The following is a 20,768-nucleotide window of genomic DNA, read 5'->3' on the forward strand; positions in this document are numbered from 1 at the left end:
CTGTCCTTACTTTTCTTTTTGTTTATTTGACATACGACGTCGGTTTCGTCTCCGCTGTCATCTGAGTCTGAAGATTGAGATGAACTGTCCTCGTCGTGTTTAAGTTTATGCAACTTGTTTTTCTTGGTATATGTTCCATGTTTGAAATGACGGTTAGGTAAGCATGCTTTGCCTGACTTGATGCAGCAGTCCTCAAAATGGCCTGGTGTGTTGCACCGCTTGCATGTATGTGCTTTGGCAGCACAATGGTTAAGGGAGTGTCTTTCAGGTTCACCGCATCTTAAACATTGATGGGTTTGTAATTTGCGCGGTGACATGTTATGGTCCGGTTGATGGTGTTTTTTAATCTTATTGACTTTGACGTGTATATCTGCATCACTTTCTGCTCTTTCCCGCGACTGTGCAACGCTAAAAATTTGAGCGAAAGTCACTTCTTTCAGTCTACCGTCTTGAGTTTCTTGCAGGTCCGGCCATTTTTGTTTTAGGTCTATCTGTAGTTGTTCGTGGTTAAGCCCGGTTGCAAATCGGTCACGTAGTTGTCTTTCTAATATGTCATCGCTATAACCACAATCTTTACTTATCTCTTTCAGCCTGTTGGCGTAATGTTCCATAGATTCTTTGTCTTTTCTTATACAGTTCCAAAAATCCGTTAATGCTCTGTATCTAGTGCGTTTGATCCTGAATAGGTCGAGTAGTTTGTTTTTAATATCTGCGTATGTACTGCTTTCGAAATGTGGTGTAAGGGCAACTTTTATTTCGTGAAAAGTTTCCGGTGAGAGACAGGTGAATAAAAGTTCCTTCTGTATAACTCGTGCGTCCTCACCCCAAAGTTTGCATTTCGTTTCGAAATAGTCAATAAAATTTTCAACTGCGGTGTCTTCCGGGTTGAATTTGTCGCTTTTAAATCCGTTGTAAACATTGTTCTTGTTACCGTTAGTGTTCGAAGAGCTGGTAGACTCCGTTCCGTTTGTCGTCGGTGTGGGAGTTCTGGCTGCTGCGTCTTGCTGTTGTGTCAGCAGTAATTGTAATATGTCTGAGATTTGTTTTTGTTGTGTAGCTTGCAGTGCAAGGAATTTGTCAAATTGTTCGCTGTTCATTTTCTGACGATTTTTAAATTCTCGTCGCCACTGCTATAAATTATATAATTAACATTATAATTAATATTGTTTTATTGTTGACAATAAGTGACAAGACGTAAACATGATATATGACAGTCATGACAAGACATAATGAATGTTCTCTATGATCAAAGATGAGTTATGTACAATGAGGTTGTAACATTTATAGTGCAAGGAATTTGTCAAATTGTTCGCTGTTCATTTTCTGACGATTTTTAAATTCTCGTCGCCACTGTTATATATTAAATAACTAACATTATAATTAACATTGTTTTATTGTTGACAATAAGTGACAAGACGTAAACATGATATATGACAGTCATGACATGACATAATGAATGTTCTCTATGATCAAAGATGAGTTATGTACAATGAGGTTGTAACAGACACACTTTTACTAGTCTGATAAGAACGCCTTTCTGCACCGGTGATAAAGTTCAATTTAGTATGGCAAAAAAAGTGTGAGCTCAGTCCCTATTGAAAGTCCATGTTTCGAACCAACCCTTTTTGAGAGTGTTTAAGACATTGTTATAGCAGCTGTAGTAATTATCGAAGTAGTGATTTAGAATGAAAAACGCCTTTGAAACATTTTATTTTTATATGGAGCTTAAATAGTTCATAGTCTTGTGTATTAAAAAAACTAAATGTCACAGTTGTCATTATTTTCTTTTGTGCGTGAAGTCTGAATTAAAATTTCCTTAGATATTCTCGTTATTTATTTATAATAATGTGAGAAATATAGTAACGTAGATTAGATTTAGTTGTGTATTATTATATGGATATGTGATAATAGTTAAGCGTAGTCATGTTTGGGTATAGCAAAGAGGCTGTTAGGGTGAAAGTGAAGGTTTGTATCTTAGTGTAAGATATAGGTGCTCCAAGAATAGATAATCTTATTATCGTAATAGTTTCTCAATCAATTAATAATATACATCTGTAAGATCTAAGAGAACTACACTACATCTTCATGTGTTTGCAAGATATAACAGTTTTTGAAATCTTTGCATATGCCATTAAAATATACACCGTTTTTAGGAATATCGTCGCATCTGTACTACAAAATATTTTTATTTTAATAATACTTAGTCCAGCAAATTAGACTACTACTGGTCATATATATTTTTTTTAGTCATTTTGTGTTTGGAACATTGTATAATCTTAGAATAATTCAACAAATTATTTAGTTCAAACAATTAGCAAAGAACTTAAATTGGCGTGGTTATCAGAGCAGAACGGCAATCAACCACCTTGAATTTTAACACATTCCTACTTTTTGTTATTCATGTACTTACTCTTTTTTTTTGATGCATTAAATGATAAAACATTTATTACTCCTTAGACTAGAGTCTGAATGTGAATGAAATGAGGGCTGAATGTGAATTAATGAAGGAAATAAGATTTGAAATTAATTTAAATTTATGTAATATTTTTTTTACAGGATTGATACTTAATGTATAAATCTGTTCTTATTCTAGAGACAATAAAAAATTAATAAGTTAATTGAATAAGTGCATAATTTTTATTCACATCATATCCATATTCAGCATCTGCAAAAAGTGTTATACTTTTGAAGAAAATAAATACTGCAAAATTAATTCAAACTCTTTGAATTCATAATGAAGTTGAATATTATTTTCAGAAGTGTGAAGGGAAGCTACAGCCAGAACTGAGGAAGTTTTCGGTTGACCCCCAGATAACCTCGCTGGAGGTGTTACAAAGCATTTTAGTGAAGGCATTTGATATCAAGTCTGACTTCACATTGTCATACCGGAGTGCGGATGACTATGGTCAGGAGATCTTCCTGCCACTGCTCTCTGACTGGGATCTGGATGCTGCTTTTCTCAAGTAAGTCCTGTTTTCAGCACAAAAAAAAAGAAAGCTTTAAGATGAGACTCTAAAAACAACTGAGGAATTATCTTACAAGAGACTTACTAGATTGTAGTAAATCCCTAAAACAAGCAAAAAGTATGTAATGAGTTTAAAATTTTATAAATGCCACTTATCTTGTTGCATAAGGTACCTATGGAAGAAGGTAAAAACGTGAATTACAATTAAGGTGTGAATGAACAGGTTATTAATTATTATTATTATTCAATTATAGGTGAGCAGCTATTCAGCTGATGAGCCTATGTCACACAGTGTCTCATGATTTATAGTTAGCAAAGTCATGTCACTATCTTATTATTTGAAAGCCACTTGTCTAGTCTGTTTTTAAACACATTCACTGAGGGAGCAGTAACAACACTATCCGGCAAACGGTTCCAAGCTGCTACAATACGATTGGATAGGGAATTATATGCAGCTTTAGTTTCAGAAACTTAATTTGTCCTTAGGGCGCATAATATAGCTCAAACCCAGCGCTCAGAGCCATGTGTGCAGCTCCGAGTGGACATGAAGCCATTTGCGGAGGCGTCGGAGGACTGGGAACCTCCCGGGATGAGCCCGGCGCCGCGCGAGCCGACGCCCACCGTGGCACCCGCGCTGCACCAGCCGGAGAAGCAGGAGGGGCCCACTGGCTTCCAGGGCCTATTCATGAATCAGGTAATTTGCCTCTAGAGTCTCTAGGGTACATAACTCAGTGCACGAAGCTTTGTGTCCAGCTTGGCGTGGTAAGAAGCAGTTTGGTCGGATGACTGGGAGCCGCCCACCGTGGCGCCTGCGCCGCACTAGTCGGTGGAGTAGGAGGTGCCCACTGGCTTTCAGGGACTGTTCATGAATCAGGTAACTTGCCTCTAGAGTCTCTAGGGTACATAACTCAGTGCACGAAGCTTTGTGTCCAGCTTGGCGTGGTAAGGCACTGGTCCCACCGCGAGCTAGTAAGCTATGAAAACGATCGGCTATAAAAACGAACAAAAGATAATCACTCCCGTGCAAATAAAAGAGACACGGCGATTTTGATAGCTCACCGCTGAGCGAGCAACTATAAACATCGCCGTGTCTCTTTTATTTGCACGGGAGTGCTTATCTTTTGTTCGTTTTTATAGCCGATAGCTCATAGCTTACTAGCTCGCGGTGGGACCAGTGCCTAAGAAGCAGTTTGGTCGGATGACTGGGAGCCGCCCACCGTGGCGCCCGCGCCGCACTAGTCGGTGGAGCAGGAGGTGCCCACTGGCTTCCAGGGACTGTTCATGAATCAGGTAAGTTTTCTGACAGAGTATTAGGTATCTAATGAGTGGCAATTTGCTATCAACATAAAAAACACATCATTGAAGTGCTTGATTATTAATTTAAATAAAATTTCTTTAAATTTGAGTTCTGTGGATTGCTGCTTTTGCGAGAAAAATTTGAGTGTTGCTTTAAATTCACAGCCTGAAAAAACTATTACTTTATGTTACAGTCTAGTGGTCATTATAAGATTGATTGTCATTACTCTTGAAGTTTTTATTTAAACAAGCTCTCACAAGCTTAATTTACAATTTGCATATATGAAACAAATAAAGTTGCCTTAGATATTAACGTTACAAACTCTCATTTGTTAACTTTAACATAATCTTCACGTAACATCCCAATTAATCCCATATACCAGCAAAATCCGCAAGTCATCTGTGACTAACCCCCTCTCGCTTGGCCAGGTGGAGAAGACATTCAACATGGTGTCCCGCGCGCTCAACCTGTACGAGGACCCGAATACGCCACCACGAGCTCCGCTGTCCGACAGCGAGTTCCGCACATTCCTAGATACTGTTGGGCAAATCACCAACACTACCAAGCTTAGAGAAGTTATCTATTGCGGCGGGATAGACCCTAGTTTAAGGTATTTAAAGAAAAATACATCACAACTGGCTAGAAAGGGGATTATTTCGCTTTCTGTATGAGGTTCCGGACACGCCACCAAGAGATCCGCTCTCCGATAGCGAGTTCCGGACCTTCTTTAGAGGCCGTTGGGCGAATCACCAACACTACCAAGCGAAGTCATTGATTGAGGCGAGATTGACCCTAGTTACTTTAAACCCTAATTAAGGTAGGTACTGTAGGTGTGTAAGTTCCAATTTTTTAACTCATCATTATGCTTTTAACATCATGCCTTAAGGGCCGGTTGCATCAATAAATTTTATTGTATGGGAAGTTCCATAGACGTCTGTTGCGTGACGATGATGTGTCTGTCAAATGTGGTTGATGCAACTGGCCCTTAATCTCTTAATCCGTGACATTGAATGCCGTCACTGTTCAGCTTTATCTCACCCAGCAGAGGAGGCAACATCATGACTGTAATGTTTATCGATATAAACCACAATACCCATTATTAACGTATGCGCCGTGTGTTGTTTGAGTATGTGTAGGTACTCAATAAATAAACAAAACACACGCATTTTAAAATAGGTATTTTTAAAGTGACCTTAGTGTAACGGAAGTTCAATAATATGTAGATATACTAATAATCACCTAACTGGAACCAAAACAAAAATAGTCCTTGATAAGACCCATTGCGTGTGTTTTTTGCAGGAAAGTAGTCTGGAAACACATACTGAACGTGTACCCTGACGGAATGACGGGCAAGGAGAGGATGGACTACATCAAAAGGAAAGCTAACGAATACTACACCCTAAGGGCGCGGTGGAAAGACTGCATACAGAAAGGAATAGTATGTATTTGCCAAATTAAACTCAAATTTAAATGCTATTGTTGTGGTAATCTAGATTTTTAGGTTTCTAGGTCAATGGCAGATGCGGCCGATGCGGGTGTAATATTTTTGGTGATTACTTTTATTTCAAGGAGAGCCTTATGTTCCAATAAAGTGTGGTATCGTTTTTATAAAAAGTTAGATTAACACATTCACTACCGACAAAGAATGACGCACTATGTCAGAAACCGGTCGTAATTTATAACCGCCCGCTTGTATGGCGAGAACCCGCCCAGCGAGTTTTCTGGCATCTGAACGAAGTTCACCAGTGCCCACCAGGCGGGTTCTTGATTGAACTGCTATAAGGCCTGATTTAGACGGCGTGCGAACTCGCATGCGATTTTAGTTACATTGCGGGCTGTTGAGGTTACGTACAATATTGCAACCAATCAAATGCCGCAATGTAATAAAATTCGTATGCGAGTTATCGTACCGTCTAAATGGGTCTCATGTATGAAATAAATTGCAGGTAAATGCTGACTTGGCGTACGTGACGAGTATGGTCCGCAAAGACGTGTTGCGCACGGACAGACACCATAATTTCTATGCTGGCAGCGATGATAATCAAAACATAGCTTCACTCTTCAATATTTTAACCACGTAAGGACTACTCTTAATCTGTCATCCTTCTAGTACTTAATCTATATTCAAGCCTGGTAATTTATATTTGTAATATGCCTTTTTGAAGACTATCCACCGCCGATTTTTGTGAAACAGAATGAATTGTAAACATAATAGGTAGCATCGTTTGCCGCGTATCACGGACGACGATTTTTTTTTTCACGTGTCCGTTAAATGTGACGTCACCACGTGAACTCTTCTTGCTCACAGTTTATTTTCGTTGCCACTTGTGAGTTCAATATTAAAAACCAAATAAAACGGTTATCAAAATTCCAACGTTATTCAATAATCTACATGAATCTTATGTTTGACAGATACGCGTTGCAGCATCCCCGTGTATCCTACTGCCAGGGCATGTCAGACCTGGCGTCTCCACTCCTAGTAACTATGGGCGATGAGGCGCACGCCTACATCTGTCTATGCGCGCTCATGGCGCGATTACACTGCAACTTCCTACTCGACGGGGAAACTATGACGCTCAAGTTCGCACACCTCACCGAGGCGTTACAGGTCACGAATTTACATAATATATAGTGTAGTTTTTGTCACACAGAACATGTAAACATTTCTTTGATCATGCTCAGATTTCGCCAAACTTACCTCCTATTGATTGAGAACCTGATTGTGGTATCCTATATTAAAATTGATTTTTGTTCGTTAGGTGTACGACCCCGATTTCTACGCGTACCTGAAGTCCCAGCAGGCGGATGATCTGCTATTTTGTTACCGCTGGCTCCTGCTGGAGATGAAACGAGAGTTCGCCTTCGATGACGCGCTTCGAATGCTCGAGGTGGGTTAAATTGAAGAAAAAAAACAGCCTACTCGATTAAGTAGTATCACATTTTGGATTGCGTTTAGAAACTTGTCTTTCTGTTGTTTTTTTTTGTCTTTTAAATTGTGTGCAATGCTCTCACGTCATTGTTAGCTCAGAACATTTTTTGTGTCGATTGGGTCCTGAGGTCAGATGTAAGGGCATGCATATTTCGTTGCCAGGTGCTGTGGGCATCTCTACCACAGCGATTGCCGTCAGGCGAGCTATCGCTGGCCGAGCGCGAGTTTGACGCGACCGCGGACACCGCCGAGCCGCCGCCGCTGAGCCCGCTGGTGAAGGCGCCGCGCGACAACGCCTACACCAAGCTGTGCGCCATCCGCCGCCAGAGCTCCAGCTTCAGCCTCGCGCCCGCGCGCCCGCGCCTCGCGCACCACAACCACAGCCTCGACGACTCCGCCGCGCCGCATGACGACTCGCTGCGACACGCCAAGGAGTTCCAGAGCCTCGACGACGCCGCCCTACAGACTCTCAAGGACAAACTCGACGACGACCTCGATACTAGTGAAGATTCCAAGCGATCGAAACTTCCTGACCCAAATATGACGAGTGTCCCCGAAACTCAGAAGCGCGTCGCGGCCAGCAACGGGAGCGTCGTCAACGGAAAAGCGCACCCGGACGGAAAGGATACGACGTTGGGCGGTCAAATAAGGTTGCTCCGAGACAAAATATCCGTGCACAATAACAAGTTCGACGGGCCCAATGACGTAGATCCCAACGGCAGGCCGAAAGTGAAGATGATCAAAAATTTAAACGAATTCCTCAACTTCGCGACGAGCGGCAAACCAGATCCGATCAAACGTGAAAAACTACAACGAGCGCACTCGGTCATAGAGACCACGAAGGAGTACCCCAAAATCACCCTCAACAAAATGTCTATGGACGAGAGCGACCTCAGCAAACCGAGCGTCAAGGAGTCCCTCCTGAACAAAATAAATAGGAACATCTACAACGACGCCAACGACGGCAGCAGCCCCGACGACTCGCAGGAGTACTACCCGATGACCACCTCCATGACGCGCGAGCTGCGGCTCGAGCTCGAGCACCTCGACCGGCAGGTGTTCGGGCCCTCGTACGTCAACCGCCGCAGCATGATCGACTCGCCCTCCGACTCCACCAGCACCGAGGAGAAGGGCGGCGACCCGACCGAGCGCGACGCCAAGAACACGCTGGAGCTTCACACCGAAATCGGGGTAACTTCGAAGCGATCACCCATGGACACGATAAAATCCAACGCCCGGAGCGCGGAAGATATCTACCTGTGGGAGAACCCGCTGCACGCGCGCGCGGCGCGCGCGGCGTCCTGCCCGCACACGCCGGACGAGCACCCCGAGCTGGAGCTGGACGACACGGCCGACATCTTCGAGGAGGGCGGCCGCAAGTCCGTCACGCCCATCCGCCGCCACCGCGCGCCCGGCCCCGGCCCGGCTCGCCGGGACGCGCCGCCCCGCGACGACTCGGTCTCCAAATCGCACAAGTTCTTCTCGAACATGTCGCAGGAGCTGGAGAACGCGAAGAGGAACTGCGAGTCGCTGTTGACCGCGAAGCCGGCGAACCTGCACAGCGTCGCGTCGACCATAAACAACTTCCAGAAGAAGTACGAGGCTCTGAAACCACCGTCGCAGAAGACATTCGCCGCGGGCGACGGGGCGAGAAGCATAAGCGGGCTGCCGCCGCCGGGCGTGTTCGGCGGCGGGAACCCGTTCCTCATGTTCCTGTGCCTGACGGTGCTGCTGCAGCACCGCGACTACGTGATGCGGAACCGCATGGACTACAACGAGCTCGCGATGCACTTCGACAAGATGGTGCGCAAGCACAACGTCAACCGCGTGCTCAACCAGGCGCGCCACATGTACGCCGTCTATCTCAAGCACCAGAACAAAAGTGACGTCACCACGTGAACTCTCGCTCACAGTGTATTTCGTAAGTATTTATCGAATTGTAACACTAGTAGAGACTATGATATTCTATTACGTTCAATAATGGAACCTGGTGTGCTAGTTGATATGTACGGACGTGCAATAAATTTTGCATTAGTACTGGGGCCCGTTTCTGGAAAGGTACAAGCTATGGAGATTAGAAATATCTCTAGTCTCCCGGTTGTGGAGATTAGAAATATACCTCTATTCTCCCTGCTCCCGGTACAAGCCTTGTGTTACAAGTGCGCGAACTGTCAAATCGTATGGGTTGTCATGGAAACACACTTGTTATAATACAAGGCTTGTACCTTTCTAGAAACGGGCCACGGTCACAGTATGTATACAATTGTAAATTTAATTTTATTAGAATAAGTAAATATAACACGTATTATAAATCTTGACTGTAATAGGAGACGTTGAAGCTAGCGGAAATATTGTGAAAGTGAAAGGTATATTTTAATAAACGGGACGGAAGTCAAGACTACAGGTACTGGATCAGTGTTATATATTTTGTATAGTTTGCAGTGCAGTATTATACCAAAAATCTTATTACGAATTTGAGATTAATTTGCCGCCCGTACTGTAACTTTTGATCACTACACTTCGATCGATGTATCTATCCAGTCGTACTGATTTGTCAAACTTTCTCTAGATATACGACTGTACCGGAAAGCATACACCGTGTTTTTATTGAATTCCGTTAACTTCGACATATAGTTAGGTCCATTATAGGAAACAGAATAACATAGTTATTTTTTTTAATTCGTTACTTTTTTCTGAAAAACACCATACACCTGCGATAGATGTTACATCAATTGCTGTTAAGAAACGGGCTTTGTGTGTTCGATATGCGATTGACACGTCATAGTTTTGACACTTACTTAGTGTGAGTTAATTGTAAAGCCCGTTTTTCAATCAATTAAAGTAACATCTATCGCAGGTGTTGTTTTTTTTAGAAAGAAATACGAATTTAAGAAAACTTACTATGCCATTCTGTTTCCTACAATGAACCTAACTATATGCCGAAGTTAACGGAATTCAATAAAAACACGGTGTATAGGTCGAAAACTGTCATGGAATTAAAAAGTTATATCATTAGAAATACCTGTGTTTAATTAGTATTACATATTTTGGACATGGCATTATTTCGATATCTTTCGTACTTTCTATTTGTACTCAAGCAATGAGTTATTTAATGTATTTATTATGACTGACTATTGATTAACGAGTAATTTAATGAATTTAGTATGCTTGGGGTCAGTTTTAAAAATATCCGTTGGATCTTATGTTTAATGTTGGTTGGTTAATGTCAAACAAATACTGTGTAAAATCAAAAATTACTTATGGTCTGAAGATTCGTAACGGATATTTTAAAACCGACGCCCTTATTCCAAAGAACTTATTTTGACATTGTGATATTTTTGCATCTATCTATTCTGTGTTATATTAGTTTTTATATGATACGTAATTTTGTTGACTATGTTGTGATAGACTTATTAAGTTAGCTATCAATACAATACCTCAGCATAATAGAAAAGTGCGGTATTGCGTCGTATTCTTATCACTTAAGCATTTAAACGTATATTTTATATTTAAAGAAGTTATTGATTTTCATCAAAAGGTATCTAAAGAACGGCTTATGTTTAACTGAGCACCTAATTTAGTAACATTTCACACCAAATAAAATCCATTCTAGCACCAATTTTAGTAAATGAGCACCAAAATCAGTGTACCAATTTAATGAAAAATTATAACCAAATATTGTAACTTTTGTTAAAGAAATAATAACTAATTACCCAAAAATTGTAAAATGATCACCAACATTAAAACACAATTTTAATGTAAATGGAAACCAAAATTGTAAGATTTTGCCGTGCTATTAAAGTACATAACACCCAAAATAATCGTTGTCAACCCAAAAATAATTAATGAGCACCAATGTTGTTACCGCATTTTATTACAAAATGATACTCAAATACTATTGGCCTAAAAGTAGTCTGTGTGGGGGGGTCGCAGTTCTAACCTAACCAATCCTACTTATTGTAGCAGTTCGTCTGTATACGGGTCGCAGTTCTAAACTAACCTAACCCACTTTTTGGTAGCAGTTCGTCTGTGTATGGGTCGCAGTTCAAACCTAACCTAACCTACTTTTTGGTAGCAGTTCGTCTGTGTGGGGGTCGCAGTTCTAACCTAACCCAGTTTTTGGTAGCAGTTCGTCTGTGTAGGGGTCGCAGTTCTAACCTAACCCAGTTTTTGGTAGCAGTTCGTCTGAGTAGGGGTCGCAGTTCTAACCTAACCTAAACCTAACCACTTTTTGGTAGCAGTTCGTCAGTGTGGGGGTCGCAGTTCTAACCTAACCTAACCCACTTTTTGGTAGCAGTTCGTCTGTGTAGGGGTCGCAGTTCTAACCTAACCCAACCCAGGTTTTGGTAGCAGTTCGTCTGTGTAGGGGTCGCAGTTCTAACCTAATAACCTAACCACTTTTTGGTAGCAGTTCGTTTGTATGCTGGTCGCAGTTCTAACCTAACCTAACCACTTTTTAGGAGCAGTTCGTCTGTTTATGGATCGCTTCGCTGTCTCATGAGACTGGTCAAAAGCGCTGTGCATGAGGTGCGGTGTGCAGGGGGTTTATCGTGAGGAGCTACTAAATTTGGTGTTATTATATTTGGTAATATACCTATATGCATATTTTTTGGTAAACCATTATTTATTTAGGGTACAAAAGTGCATTAATTTGGGGCTCAAAATCTGATGCTCATTTACTATTTTTGGTGCTACTTTACTATTTAATGTAAACGGTTTACTAAAACTGGTGGCAGTTGCCGCAGTTGTATAATTTTAAGTAACATTATTTTGGTGCTCAACTACTTTTTTTGGTCGCAATGGTTGGGGTACCAAAACTTTTTTTGGTGCTCATTTAAATAGTTGCCCTAAACAACATTGATATGAGTGAAATATTGGATGAGCATTAACCCTTGTCCAGCCATAGTATAATTTATCGACCACGTCAAAGCAATTTCAACTTTAGCATTCCTAATTAAGGTTAAAATTAGATTGCATTTTTGAGAAATTGCTGTCTATAAATTATATGATGCCTGGGAAAGGGTTAAGAGCATAACAAGTGAAGTCCCTGATCAGAGATCACATATAAAGAAGCTGCAATAAGTAACTATTATGGTTTTTCTCTCATATTTCGGTAAAATATCTCAGCAATTCCCGTCAACTTTGTACAAAAATTAAGGGAAAAGTTAAATTTGTTTTTATTAATTCCTATTTTGTTACCAAGATTTTGTTGATGAATTGAGATTTTATTAAGTTTTATTTCGTCATTAAGGTTCTCTAGTATCTATATTTTCTTAATTATAACAATTATCCTGTATATATCTTACGAAAGTCGAATTATATTACTAAATGTTGGTAACAAAATAGGATCAATTAAAATTTGCTGACGTGGCATTGTACAAAGTTGACGGGAATTGCTGATCTACTGGATACCTTAAAAATTATGTCAAGAGTAAATCTAGTCGACGACATGAACTGTCGAGGCTTATTTATTTATTTATTTATTTAAACTTTATTGCACAGTAAAAAAATGTACAAAAGGCTTATCGAATTATTCCAAATATTTCGGAAAAAGTCGCCGATTATAATTAAGAATAAATCTCATTCCTAAATATCGACTATTATTTCAAGTACTTACATGCTTGTGGCCTACAATCCATTAAAATGTTATCAATCTATTGTAAATTATATTTTTTAATCAATATTTTACTGAATTAATTATCGCTGAATGAAAAATAAACTATTAGCTTCAACAGGAACTCGGTATTTTTATTATCTCATAATGGTGTGTACTAGAAATTTAAGATTTTCCTTCCTGCATAGGTTGGCCTTGGGAAATTATAGGCAAAACAATGGGTTATTTTATTCCCACAACTTCAATAGTAAATTGGAATTCAACTTCTGTTTTCGCCAGCGGAATAAGAGTTTAAAAATTTTAAAAGGTTCCAAGGGCCTGAATAACCAAATAGGAATGAAACAACAATTAATAAGTTACTGGGTAATTTATTCATTAAAGCAATATCTGTTGCCAAAACGTTGACCCCCTTGCATGCATACGGAGAGACAACCCAACATTTTGTCATTATTTTCTTCCACTATAAATATACCGTTTACTGCCCAATCGCCATAAGGTGCTAAAGGCAAAAGCTTCATTTAGATAATCATTGACAACCTACAAGGTTGGGGTTGTCAAAACGTCACAAGTGATATAGTAATGGAAATTAAAAGGTTAGAATGTTGGTATATCTCTACGGCTGCACTCTATCCTTAAAAATACCTACAACTTCCAAACTTAACTAGATAAATATCACATCGTTCGAAGCCTCCATACTTAGGGAGTCGATTTCATACGAAGAATTTAACGACGTAATTTAACAATACTTCGAAAATTATTTTATGGTAAGCCTGGATTACAACGAATTTATAATTTTATTAAGTTATAGTATGTTGTCTACTTTTTCCTGTTGCCGCCGCCGCCGGCCACGATCATAGCTATGCGCATAAAGATGTTCAGGACGTCTAAGTACACAGACACCGCCCTGCAAAAAAAAGAAACTTGTATATAGAAAGTATTCACGAATATTTGAGACGCTTTCAAAAAACTTATGTCGGTCGTCAATAAGCGATATTTCGAAACTTCAGTTTGAAATCGACATTCGACAATATGCCACCGTTCAGTTTCACATTTCTCGTCTTTCTTTATTACTTTTATACATATAAGGGGAGTTTCGATACTCTGTTCGTTTAAAACAGTGTCCGATAACCTAGTGCCTTAATCAATCATGTCTACAGATGTAATGCGAAAAGATTTGCCTTCGTGTTGTTACGGAAACATACGAACGTGTCATGCTATTTCAGTCAGTCTCAGTACTCTCAGTACATGATGTACTGATATTGACTGACCTAGCATGACAAATACTAACGTTTCCGGAAAAATACGGAGGAAACCCTTTTCGCACTACATCTGTAGTTCACGATCCCGACCAGCGAGTAGTCAGGCCTCGGAACTATATAAAATATCCGAAAATACATACAATAACCCCTGTTTCCCAGAGGGGTAGGCAGAGATCACGGTTTCCATTTGCTACGATCCTGACAAACCACTTTCGCTTCACACACTTTCATATCGTTTCTTATACACGCTGGCCGGTTTCGAGTACTTTCGCCGACAATATCCGAAAATCTGCCGCACATAATCACGTAACCATCTACTCGTATCGCAAATGTAATGTTAGAACGTTGTACTTACGAGTTGATGGGGTCATATTGCTGGTAGCCGTACGTGGGGTGCATCTCGGCGCGCCTGATGATGGCCTGCGTGTCGTACAGCAGGAAGCCGCTGAACACGATCAGACCGCCGTACAAGCTCAGCGAATAGAGACCTGCAAATGTAAATTATGTTATCAGTTATCGAACTACATGGATGTCTGTCATAAGGAAAGACCTAAAGAATTCCAACACGAACACAGAGACGACCCAGAAAAGACCACTCTGGAGACTTAGGACTAGGAGAGCCGACCCCAAATAGAGATGGGACTAAGGCCTGAAGAAGAAGAAGGTGTTATCAGTTATCGTTCATGCTCGAAATGTCTAGTTTTCAGAAATTAAACAGCCAGGTTTCTAGACTCGCTACAGATGTAGTGCGAAAAGATTTGCCTTCGTATTGTTACGGAAACGTACGAAAGTGTCATGCTATTTCAGTCAGTCTCAGTACAAGATATACTGACATTTATTTATTTTATCTTATACTTTTAAACGAGCAATTCTTGTATATTTATTTATTTATTTATTTATTTATTTATATATATATTTATTTACACTGACGATCTCGGAAACCGCTCTAACGATTTCGCAGAAATTTGTTATGTGGGGGTTTTTGGGGGTGAAAAATCAGTCTAACTTATCCTTAGGTCCCGGAAAACGCGAATTTTCGAGTTTTCATGCGTTTTTCTTCGCGCGCCATCTCGTGTGCAGTAGTTAAGACAGAATTCTTTCGGTCGATGTAAGTACTATTTATTGCAAACACTAGATGGCGACACAGGTCAAGGCTAAAACGAATAGAAAAATACAGTATTTGAGTTTTTGTGGCGAAATGCGCGCCATCTCGTGTGGAGTAGTTGTGTTGTTAAAGCTGAGAATTCTTTCGCTCGATGTAGGTACTATTCATTTTTGAACTAGATGGCGACACATGTCAAGGATACGAAACAGAACCGAGCGAAGCTCGGTTGCTCAGATATTTTACGTTAAATACGAACGTTTCCGGAAAAATACGAAGGAAACGCTTTTCGCACTACATCTGTATGAAGGGTAAGGAAAACCAAGTTCCTTTGCAGTTATATTTGAAATAACGATAAATTTCGCTGCCTTAGGAGACTCGTATTCGCGACTGCCAATACTAGTCAACATTGTCAACAGCCCTAATAACGACCCTATCAAGACTTGGCAGCACTGTAGATGTATTGTAATAAAAAAAAATACTGGGAAATAGATTTTTCAGTTGTATGTATGGATTGTCAACAGCGGGATTAGGCGGGTCTGCACAGAGCAAGGAAATTTCCTAGCGCGACAATCTGTTTAACCCGCGACGACCCACGTTTTTTCCTCGGTCGATCGATCTGCCTCGGCCGTGGAACGTCTACATTGCACGTTTGCCGCGCGAGTTGCTCGTTCGAGTTGCTGTGTGGACTCGGCTAATTACTACTGATGAATGTGGTTACTGACCGGCGCCGAGCGCAGAGGTAGGCGGCAGGAACATGCCGGCGAGCGAAGCGGCGAACACAGCGCCGAGACCCATGGCGAGAGGAGCGCGCATGTTCAGAAACTCGCCAGATGGCGCGCACACCGCCAGTGTGCTCAGACCGCCGACAACGCCCGCTGTGTACCTGTAGACAATATATTCAGGACCAATCTGGTATAAAGAAAGTGAAGACTCGTGGAATGCATAAGATCCTATTTCACGACTCTTTACTTTCCGAACAGACTCTATGGAATAAAGTGACAAAAAGAACCATCAGTCAGCTTTCAGTTGTAAGAATTTATGTAAATTTTTGAGTCTTTACATAAGTACATGCTTCACTTTGAATACGTAAATTTGGATCCAAAGTACTAATACTAACTAATTTTGTAGGAGCAACTTCAGGCTACAACGAACAATGAACATGTGCCTTAAGGAGAAAGAAGTGTTCAAAGCATTATTATCTTACCAAGCAGCCCTCAGAAGAACAGGGCCACCCAGGAAGCAGATAGGTGCGATAACCGCTCCCATGATGCCAGTGTGCACAATCCAGGCCAGCTGCTTAGCGCCAAAACCGGGCTTGTACTCCATGCCGCGTACAACCATGCCCGACCCAATCATTAGGCCCATGGTCATGATGATAGACTGGAAATTACAACACATTAAGAATGTGTAATCTTTTTTTCGGAAATATAACTAGGGTTTTATTAAAGTGTAAAATCTACCATATTTAAATATATGGACCCTAAATATATAGTACAATATCTATAGTATTGCAAATGAATTGTTACAAATTTTGCAGCAGAGTTTTGCTCTACAGCACAGTATAATAAAGAGTACTAGTGCCGCCCACCCCCTCTCGGTTACCTCAGAGTTACCGCCTGTGAGAAACGCGAACAGTCGACCTGTCATATTTCACTCATACAAGCATAGTCTGCATTCACCTACACGAGTTTAGATTGTGTGCTAGGAACACGCCTCTTTCATATATTTGATCGCCAGTGTCTGAGGTGTGTCCACAGTAAGGAGTGGCTAGTACTTGATAACAGTAGCGGCTTGCCCTAAAGTGCGCTTGTGCGGTGCACTCCCAAAAATAATCACAATTAAACAATAGTAATACATCAATTATGGTACCTCAAATTAATGTATTATACTATATAAAAACTATCGCAAAAAAGTCCAATCAAACAATTACTTATATTTCTTAAAAGTTCATTATACAGTCTACATATCCCCTTCCTATACAATTTCATACGCACCGCGCTCAACGGAGCGCTTTGAATTGCGCTCCTATGGAGAAATATTCAGTACATTCTCTAATACGAAATTCAGTAAGAGCGAAAGAGAAGTTTAGTCATAGCTCCGCGCGTGAGACAGAAGATTATGTATGAAATATTAGGTAAATCTGGAGCGCCGCTCCTATGGTCAAACACCACAGAGCTATATCAAGATAGAAAGAAAAAGTATCATATTTAGTACCGCGAACGGCAGTCTGCTCGACGATTGGATGTCAAAATTAGTTTTCCATTGCGGTTTTAATTTGACGAGCTCGATTTGGCGTGCGTTCAAAACAAACGACCTATAAATATGAAATAAATGCTAGAATAATGTGTATGTAATGATTGTAATGAAAATAAATTGATTTGTTCTTATTAGAGTACGAGCGATGTAAAAATAAGCCATGAATTCAAACTGTCGAGTCAATTCACATTTGTGGTATCAAGTATTTATCTATTTATTCAACAGATTAAAAAGTATGCAACACAAATTAAATTACAAATACATTCATGCAAAAATCTTAAACTAACTTATATTATAAATATTCTAAACTACATTAATAATTAACTAGGATAATCCAATCATAATAAGAACACCAATAAATGCCAAATGTTACACGATCGGTCTCCCTGTCAACCGCCAAGCTTTTTCCTTCTATCTCGATATAGGTCTGTGGGTTTGTCCTTGATTACCGTCTCGGTTGCATCGCGCAGGCGCGAAAAGCGTCGCGGTCATCCGCGAGCCGCGTATTTCGCGCGCTATTTTGTTAATTGTTAGTAAACAATAGATAAACAAGTTTTATTTTAAGGCACGCGCGGGAATACAATTTTGCCTTATTTTGAAACCGTTTAAATTGTTTTTATTGCAAGTGTGTGAGAATGGATGGATACAATGTGACATTTATAAAAGAGTGTGAAAAAACTTTTGCAACGCGATTAGAATTAAAAGCTAAAGGACCACCGCGGCCCGAACTTAAACTTACGCAAATATGTTTTTTCAAAAACCAAAATTTTACACGTGTTTTTAAAACGGAACAGTATGAAAAAACACCGTGGTTAAGTATGTGGATGTGAAAAAAGTGACTTGTAAACTGTTTTGCTTTCCATGTCTTTTATTTGGAGCGGGCGCGGACGGCGGAGGTGGTGAGTCTGCATGGACCGATACCGGCGTCAGTGACTTATCACATCTTTCGATGAAAATAAAAAAAAAAACATTCACAATCCCGCATTCATTTACTGAACTGCAGTTTTCGTCTATTCATTTTTATGTTTTACTGTTATTAACCCTGAAGCTGAGCAGCTATATAAACTAAATAAAGAATATGTTGATTATGTTATGTAGGCTACATACATGTAGGACCATGGGCCTTACGATGACTATTTGGGTGAACACCCACAAATTACAGCCGCGAGCCGCCTCTGCTTGATAAGGTCCAATAAATGGCTTGAAATACAGAAAAGGCCATTTAATGTTTCACAGGACCCATGATAAAACCGCCCTTGTAAACTCATCATGACAAAGTGAAATAAATATACTATGTATGTACAGCATGTAGTATTGAATAACATTTGACTGAGTTACTCGTAAAATACTTACCACCCATCCATTTCTCGCAACAAGATTTAGGAGAGCAGGTGTCCTGAATACTGTGACAGCACTGCCGGCTGTGATGACGAGTGAGCCCGCTATGTACCCATAGGTTGCCTTGATGCGATCCTTGACATACTGTGGCCAGAGACTGAGAACAAGCAACTTATCAAACCGCATGTTTTTAATAAACAAATACTTTAACACAGTGGTTTTCAAACTTTATGGTCTCACGGCCCTTTATGACACCTTAATTTTTTCGCGACCCCCATAGTTCTTTCTTTGCCAAATATTAGCTATATCAAGTACTTATAACAAAACTGGATTTATTTTCTGATTATGTTTGGCTATTGAAAGTAGCAAACGAGTATCTTGCCTCGATATCTTTGACGAAAACATAATTACAGCAGATAAAGTTAACGGATTTCTAGCAAAACTATATTTGTGGACAACATCTTTACATAATATGAACGTGAACGTAGAAATCCATATTTCTGTTATGGTGGAGAGCTTGCAAAGTTAAAAAAAACAATTCTCAAGATATTTTTCAAAAAGTTGGATTTTGAATCCTTTTTTGAATAAGTCACGTGACGCCTCGTTGAAAGAAGCAAATTTTGGAACTAGCATATGATAAATTGCTAATAAATTGGAGTTGGTATCCATTTCAATTGGTGCGTTCTGGGTTTTCAAATACTTACGTGAGCTGACATTTTCAACAATGGTATAGATATAATAACAAAAAAAGGAATAAAAAGGACTTTTCAAGAATTTGACTTCATTAAGTTAGAAAAAATCAAATCAGCCTGTCATAGGTTTCTCTTAAACCTAAACTTCGTGCCCCCCCCCTCCAGGATAAGTGCCGCGACCCCCCTGGGGGTCGCGACCCACACTTTGAAAAACACTGCTTTAACACATTGCATGCTGTGCACGAAATTATGCATACAAAATTGGCCACAAGTGCTTGGCATAGCATAGAATGTGTTAAAAGTATTGCAGACCCCTATATTCCTAGGTATAGCAATTAACAGTACCTTTTTCAATATTAAGTTATTAGCACTTTTAGGGATATATCTGGGGATTATTTAAACAAAAATGTCTCCTTTATTATGAGTATAAAAATTTTGAATCCACATGAGGTTTAAAAAAATGATATAAACAAGTTTCACAACAATTACAGCTGTTCTATTTATAGCTTTCCGTGTTGTTCTGTTTACAGACAAAATATTATAAGCTACTCACTGTGCCTCCTGCAAGGTGCCTGGTTTGACGCCTGAACCATAGTAACATAGAGCACCCAGACCAACAGCCGATGCACCAGCCAGTGCCCCTTTTCCAATGCTGAAAGCTGAATTTTCAGAAAATCCATTTATTTACATGAACATTTTATTAGGCCTATTATAATATAAGAAATGAACAGAGATAAAGAGTCCTTACTTACCGTTAGGACCTGCAGGAGCCATTAACCTTTCCCACAGGGTAGGTTGAGTCCGGGTCGCAACGCGGGAGCGCGGCTCACGTGCGTAGTTTCTAATAGTGATAACATAATTCTTGGGCACCAATTTTTGTGGAACCGGTGATTTTAGAACTTGGGTTACAGTGACCGACGAACGAGCAACACACATGCGAGACAACATAGTGATGCAACCTGCATGAAATAAGAATAGATCAAATTTTCACTATAAACTGACGTACGCCGAGAAATTTGTCAGAGAAAAAATACTTACGTGTATCTTTCAAAAGATATTAAAAGGTTTCAATTTTTCAAATATTATACATAAACTGTTAAGTGTTAATTGTCGCGGCGTAGTATATTGTTTGACGGCTCACTATCCGGTCGCTGTTTGTGAAACAAACAACTGATGGAAAAACTTGCGATTTATCTTGCGGGTCTAGTCTAGAAAATACTGACATTTATGACATTATTGACGTAGTGTTGACCAATAGGAAACTTGATTGAGGTGTGTTTCAATTTTCTTTAAACGAAAGCATGTTTGTGGCT

The 20,768-nt window shown here is 40.1% G+C and overlaps 2 protein-coding genes across 2 annotated transcripts; one reads left to right on the plus strand and one right to left on the minus strand.

Moving 5' to 3' along the window:
* Window positions 1–1,805: 1,805 nt before the first annotated feature.
* LOC125227534 lies at window positions 1,806–9,901 on the plus strand. The gene is made up of 9 exons (XM_048131870.1): window positions 1,806–1,965; window positions 2,758–2,963; window positions 3,452–3,659; window positions 4,691–4,872; window positions 5,562–5,700; window positions 6,209–6,339; window positions 6,675–6,870; window positions 7,022–7,150; window positions 7,354–9,901. The coding sequence occupies exons 1-9, from the start codon at window positions 1,924–1,926 to the stop codon at window positions 9,088–9,090; spliced, it is 2,970 nt and encodes a 989-aa protein (XP_047987827.1). The 5' UTR covers window positions 1,806–1,923; the 3' UTR covers window positions 9,091–9,901.
* A 3,252-nt stretch (window positions 9,902–13,153) lies between these two features.
* On the minus strand, window positions 13,154–20,653 carry LOC125227361 (growth hormone-inducible transmembrane protein-like). The gene is made up of 8 exons (XM_048131658.1): window positions 20,494–20,653; window positions 20,208–20,414; window positions 20,009–20,114; window positions 18,779–18,920; window positions 16,374–16,549; window positions 15,892–16,052; window positions 14,420–14,552; window positions 13,154–13,709 (listed from the first exon to the last, which is right to left on the minus strand). Exons 2-8 carry the CDS (start codon window positions 20,401–20,403, stop codon window positions 13,622–13,624), a joined length of 1,002 nt encoding a protein of 333 aa, XP_047987615.1. The 5' UTR covers window positions 20,404–20,414; window positions 20,494–20,653; the 3' UTR covers window positions 13,154–13,621.
* Window positions 20,654–20,768: the final 115 nt, after the last annotated feature.

This window comes from Leguminivora glycinivorella, chromosome 6, assembly GCF_023078275.1.
Source record: "Leguminivora glycinivorella isolate SPB_JAAS2020 chromosome 6, LegGlyc_1.1, whole genome shotgun sequence".
Taxonomy (NCBI): domain Eukaryota; kingdom Metazoa; phylum Arthropoda; class Insecta; order Lepidoptera; family Tortricidae; genus Leguminivora; species Leguminivora glycinivorella.